General features: G+C 39.1%; 1 protein-coding gene across 1 annotated transcript in view; it reads left to right on the forward strand.

Moving 5' to 3' along the window:
- The first annotated feature begins 1,084 nt into the window (after positions 1-1,084).
- ttc3 (tetratricopeptide repeat domain 3) overlaps positions 1,085-6,485 on the forward strand; it is a 42,677-nt gene continuing 37,276 nt past the window's right edge. The window contains exons 1-8 of the mRNA XM_035666770.1: positions 1,085-1,148; positions 4,058-4,131; positions 4,218-4,263; positions 5,108-5,267; positions 5,353-5,428; positions 5,925-5,978; positions 6,068-6,200; positions 6,304-6,389. Coding sequence (XP_035522663.1) covers positions 4,069-4,131; positions 4,218-4,263; positions 5,108-5,267; positions 5,353-5,428; positions 5,925-5,978; positions 6,068-6,200; positions 6,304-6,389 — 618 coding nt within the window. The 5' untranslated portion in view covers positions 1,085-1,148; positions 4,058-4,068. The remainder of the gene's footprint in view (positions 1,149-4,057; positions 4,132-4,217; positions 4,264-5,107; positions 5,268-5,352; positions 5,429-5,924; positions 5,979-6,067; positions 6,201-6,303; positions 6,390-6,485) is intronic.

The following is a 6,485-nucleotide window of genomic DNA, read 5'->3' on the forward strand; positions in this document are numbered from 1 at the left end:
TCACATAACATCTATACGTGCCTCGAATTCCGATTCATTATCATCTTCTTAATTATATACTGACTATTATCTAATATATAATCACCATATAATACTGCTGCTCAACTGTCATTATTCATCATACTTATTCACTTACAGTACTATAAACATATAACTGCTGCTATACTTTCATATTTATATTATTAGTTATATTTATTATGTATTAATATCATATAATAAATACTAACTGCTGCTACATATTACTTATTATATATATATACTATTATTATTAATATACATAATAAAAATACTAACTGCTGCTATATACTAGTTATATATCTCATTATTAATATATAATCACATCATACACTGCTGCTTATTATTATCTAATAGTATATTTATATTATTAATATATAATAAATCATAATGCTGCTATATATTAACTTATAGTATTGAGTTATTAATATATACATATACGATATAACTGCCTGCTATATTAAAAAAATTAGTTATATTTATATATTAATATCATAATAATATAACTGCGCTAAATATTCATTATTTTCAATTCTTAGTTATATGTTATTATTATTATATCAATAATAATATAACTGCTGCTATATTATTATTATAATTATTATAATTTATTAATTAATATATAATAAAATATAACTGCTGTTATATTTATACATTATATAATTGTTATTATTATTAATATATAATATAATATAACCCTGCTGGCGTATATTACTTATTAACTTATTATTATTTAATATATAATAAATATAACTGCTGCTATATTATTAGCTTAATTATTCTATTATATTAATATAATAAGTAAACTGCGCTATTAGTTATTATTATATATTATATTGTATTATTATTAATATAATCAATATACACTGCTGCTATATTAATTATTATATACTTATACTTTATTATTATGAATATATAGATAATAAATCTGCTCGCTATATTCTCCCGGTGCAGCAGGTGGCGGTATGAACCTCCACACGTCACGGTTGCCCACGTTCGATCGCCCCGCCCCCCTCCTTCCTTCCTTCTTCCTTCCCACGTCCTCGGCGCCTCGCTGTTTAACTTTCCGGACAATAACATGAGCACGGACGCGTCACTCGCCTGAGCGCGCGCACCCTACCAGGTAACAACAGGTGAGTCCTTTATTCACTCCACTAACCTTCCAGTAACCTCCCGTCGGTGTTGCGAGGACTCCGGAACCAACGGTCCCGCCCGAGCACACCGAGACAGGTGTGCTAAGTTGATTAGAAGTGGTGAAAAGGATCCGCGTCGTGAGGAAACCGCACGTAAAGCCAGGTTGTATTCCGTCTGTTTAGCAAGGTAAAGTAGTTCCCCCCCGCGGAGGGAATTTCACTGTTAACTCACCTTGATCACTGTGCTGCGCAGGCTTAGCACGCAGCTAACGTGCTAACAGCGTGTTCCCAAGGTTTATTTTAACGTCTTTAACTTGTTAAAAACGTCCGTTAAATAACAAGTATATAAACCGTCTAAACTGTCTTTACTGACGGGTGGTGTGTGTGTGTGTGTGTGGTGTTGTTGTTGTGTGTGTGTGTGCGTGTGTGTGTTGTGTGAGAGAGAGAAGAAGTCCCGTGAGCGTGTGGCTGTGAGAGAGAGAGATGTTGAGTGGTGTGATGTGGTGCTGTGAGAGTGTGAGTGAGTGAGTGAGTGGTGTGTCTGTTGTGTGTGTCTGTGTGTGTGTTGGTGTGTGTGTGTGTCTGTGTTGTGTGTGCTGTCTGTTGTGTGTGGTGTGTTGTGTCTGTGTGTGCTGTGTGCTCATGTGTGTGTGTCTGTGGTGTCTGTGTGTGTGGTCGTGTCTGCTGTGTGTCCCGTTGTGTGTGTGTGTGAGAGTGAGTGTTTGTGTGTGATGTGTGTGTGAGAATAATGAACCACACTCTTACAGTCCACAACGCTGCTCCTAACTGTGGTCTCTTTATTTAAAGGGTTAATTTCCACCTGCAGCCTCCTGTTGACGCTTCACACACATTAAAGGAGGACGATAATGTGTCCTACCATCTGTAACAGGAGAGCAGACTCTAATTAAACAAATACACAAACATTATTCCACATTAGACAGCTTGTTTTAATCCAGTTACCTGTTTTAAAGGTGCGGTAAAGACTTCCAGGTGTGTGTAATGTTAATAAAACACACATTATATCTGTCGACTCTGGGCCAGATGTTACTAAACCAACCTAAAGGACCGAATATGAGACTAAAATGACAAAGTTTATCATTTATAAGCAAAAATAATAAAGAAAAATAAAATATCAGTGTTAATAAAAGCATTCCTTATACTCGAATATACGTTTATTCACTGAAAATTACATTTGTGATATTAAAATAAACATTCCCACAATAATTGCGAAATAAAATAAATGAAGATAATCTCAGTCTGATGTTTTTGCCGTATTTTACAGCCTTAATTTATATTCTATTACCACAATGGAAACCAGAAGTCTTCAGAGTTTAAGAACATTAATAAAGATATTAACTGTCTTTGATGTGTGTTTGTGGTTCCTTATGGTGACTGTTGTGTTTAACCCAAAGGTTTGACGTTCAGGAGGCGGGAAGTGTTTGGTTCTGGTGTGTGAGAGCGGGTGAGACGGCGTTTCTCTGGATCAGGTGGGAGGACGGCGCTCTGGTACGCAGGTGGAGGATTAAGGCGTGTTGGAACAGCGGCGTTATAACGAGGGTTGAGTAGTTCAGTGTAACGTCTGTAAACTGTAGCTCAGCTTTTAAAGGTAGTTGGTAATCTTTTGTTTCAGTTTAATTCTCTTCAGCTGTTTTTATTCCCGGCTTTATTAGATTTGGTCCCGGTCGGATCTGAGGAGGGCTCGAGGTGTGTTCATTGTTCTGCAGACTCGTTGTTTATCCAGCGGGTCGGGCTGAGTCATGCTCAGTGAACTGGCTCTGGTAGTTTCCAGCGGCTCAGGTTAACGGTGGAGCCGGGCTGAGTTCAGACAGATCTTTAGAAGCTGTGTGCGAATACATTCCTCTTCAGTGAGACCTAAAATTAACACATTTGACCGATCATCGTGGTTTCCTGCACAAAACGCTGAGTCATCCCAAACTCACTCACATTTAACCCTCCAAACACCGACGTTATTCCCACTGGAACAAATTATTTTAAATTACTTTCTCCTGTAATTTTATCGTTAAAAACGTCTTAATAAATCACAATAAAGCATCAAAATCAACAATCTGCAAATAAACCTGTGATATTCTGGAGGAACTAATATTTCTGTTAACCTCGGTCATTGTGACGACATTATAACCTTCTGGAGAATCCTTCATAGTATCACACTAACTCTTATTTTCATCAACGATCTGAATTCATCATTTAATTTACAAAATGTGCCGTCAGTTTTTCAGTCAGGTCTTCATATTGTTTGTTTTCAAAACTCCTCGTAAGTAGCAAATAATCCCAGAAGAAGATCAGGAACCGGTGAACGTTTTTCCTTTTTATTGCTTGAAAAATGACTAAAACAAGTAATTGATTATCAAAATAGTTTCTGATTAACTTTGTGTCGACTGATTAAAAGACGAACTGATATCAACCAGTAAGTCTCTGTTACTCAGACTGAACGCCCTGTGTCAGATTTTATTGTGTCGCCAACCAACAGCGCTGCTTCCAGTCTGATTCTATAGTGAGAGTTTATTTACTAATCTCATAAAGACACTGACTGCTGACGGTCGTCTGAAGCTGATTGAAACACTTGTTTGTAGCGCTGCAACAATGAATTTAATATTAATAAAGATTTGGGCTTCCCGCAGTTAAATGAATGTGATCGTCTACAGTATTGAGGTTGAAAACGCTCGGCTCGTAGAAATCTCTGCTGCTTATCAAATCAAACAGGAGACCGCGGGGATCCAGATGTTCTGGTTTCTGTGGTGTCGCTGCAGCTGCAGTCTGGAAACTTTAAAACACACACCAATAAAAAACAGACAAGTTCCTTCACGTTAACTTTACAGTGGAATGAATTCGAACTCCCTGCAGACTGTTTTTGTACATTTTAACTGATTTAAATTCAAATGTTCTTCCAGAGTTGGACAAAATGTCGGATTCGGACTCTGATTCTGACTGTACGTGGGAAGACATCAGAGATCGGATGACTGCAGTAAGTTACCCAGCAATAATCTGAATAAGAGCATTGAGCCAACTTATCGTTTGTATTTCACTAATAAACTGTTTCTCCTCTTTTAGACAATTCTGGTCACCAATAAAAGTAATTCCATCATCCAGCCACCAGGTAAGAGTGAATACAGAGCTACAGTAGTCCGTCGTGGAGTATGTAGACTCGAGTGTTGACGTGCTTGGATGACCTACAGTGTATCTCCTGTCACACTGAGTGATTACCAACCACATTACATTACTTTAAAACAGGAACGTCAGCACCAACAGCTCATACACTAATGTTTAATAGAAAGGACACAAGACGACATTAACTCTGTGATATTTGAGCTCAACACAAACTGTCAGGGTCCCAAATAAACGACGTCATCAAACCAAAGCAGCGTACTACTGTTTGCATTACGCAGTTAGCAGAGAGGTGGGGACACAAAAAGAAAACGGAGATGATTCTGTTTTAAAGTCGGTAAAAACTCTCTCAGATTTGAGCCACACAGTTAATTTTGGACCCTTTAAACTTCATTACTCCAAACATCTGCCTGTTTATAGTTTATATTACTTTGAAGTTGAGTTTTACAGACTCATTTTAATGTGCCACTAATCCGCTGACAGTGGAAGCTCCCAGTCTGTTTATTGATTCAGGAAGGATTGTATGAAAGTCAGTAACCGAGGGTGTCAGAAAGTATGATAACTCGCCCAGCTCAAGTCAAGAGATAGAAATAAATTATTAATCATCTGCTGTAAGAAACAAACCTGGATATTACACAATACGTTGCAGAAGACTGAAAGACCTGCTGCTGATTTCTGATACAGATATATCTGAGTTGTGAAATGTGGGTCATGTGATTGCACACCCAGCTCATTGCTCTGTCATTATTGGATGTGACAGTCCAGTGATCAGTTTCTACCTGCTGCTCTCAGCCGGGTCAATCTAAATGTATTTCCGGTGTGTGTTTGTCTTTCAGATGAGGTTTTTGAACGATGGAGTTATATTCCCATCGATACCAGGAAGGAGGCAGCGCAGCGGATGAAGATTTGTGCCTTCTGGCTTCCCATCCTGCTGCAGCGTGAGGACTGCAGCGCTATCGCTGCCTGGGCTTTTAAAATAGGTCTGATCGACTCAAAGTAAGCACAGCTGGTGTCTGGATGATAACAGCTTTAATGTTCAGTGTTTGGACTGCTCTGTAATGATCTCTCCTTCTGCTCGCAGTGAAGATCTCAGTCTGAGGCACCTTCACAAGATAGAGACGGTGGAAGCAGTCCTCAGAGCTTTGGAGAAAGGAACTGTAAGTGGAGTCAAACTAAAAGATCCAGAAACTACTGAACCAAAATAATCTCCGTATTTTTTCTTTAAGTTAGCCAACCGCCTCCACAGCCAACACGTTACGTCCTATTGTTTTTCACTCGTTTAGCAACTACACCACGAGATCCTACAAACTGGTCCATTAAAACTTAACTGCTAAATTATTACGAACAAGTTTAGTTTATCCCAGAAAGAGTTTGTGGAGTTGAACGTGGCTTAAACACTGCAACATACAATCAATTAGGAATGCAGACATGGGCAAAGTGTAAGCCGTTTCATATTCTGCTGATCTGAAGATATTCAAACACTTTATTATTAGATTTTCATTCTCCTGTCAGGGTTTACTCAGGATCTCCGCTATGATAATACAGGAAAACTCAGAAGTTATCTTAGATAACACATATAATGCTTCATTTAACACTGAAGATAATTAGAGGACTGTTTTCTTTGATCTAAACTTGTTGTTTGTTCTGTTCCAGTTGAAAAAGGACCAATCAAAACACGTTTTCTGGATACGCAACATGTTTCAGACGGTGAGTCTGAGAAAAGTTATATGGACGAGGTTATCAGTACCTAAAAGTAATGTTGACGACTTCATCTGAGTGTGACTTTGTACCACCAGCGGTCGCCAGAGGTTTTGGAGGATGCGTTGCACTGGTTGGAGCGAACGGGAGAGCCTGCGATTCGCCATCGTATCATGGAACTCGGCCACATAAACATCTGCTTCACAGCCCTGCAGCTCATCTTCACCGAGTGTAAGACAGTCAGACTGCAGCTCACACAGACGGCTCTGCTGCAACATCTGACACACACAACCTGCACAGCTCTGGTTTCACACTCTTCTTTTTGCTCATTCAGTTGCAAAGTATATGCACGAAATGGGAACCAACTTGGAGAAGACGATGAAGGCACTGCTGGCTCCACCACATGACCATAACGTAGAGGTAAGACACAACGACACGATCTGAGAGAGAGAGAGAGAGAGAGAGACCGAGAGAGAGAGAGAGAGAGACAGGAGAGACAGAGAGAGACAGAGAGAG

The sequence above is a fragment of the Morone saxatilis genome, unplaced genomic scaffold (genome assembly GCF_004916995.1).
Source record: "Morone saxatilis isolate NCDOM2014 unplaced genomic scaffold, NCSU_SB_2.0 Contig20, whole genome shotgun sequence".
Lineage (NCBI taxonomy): Eukaryota > Metazoa > Chordata > Actinopteri > Moronidae > Morone > Morone saxatilis.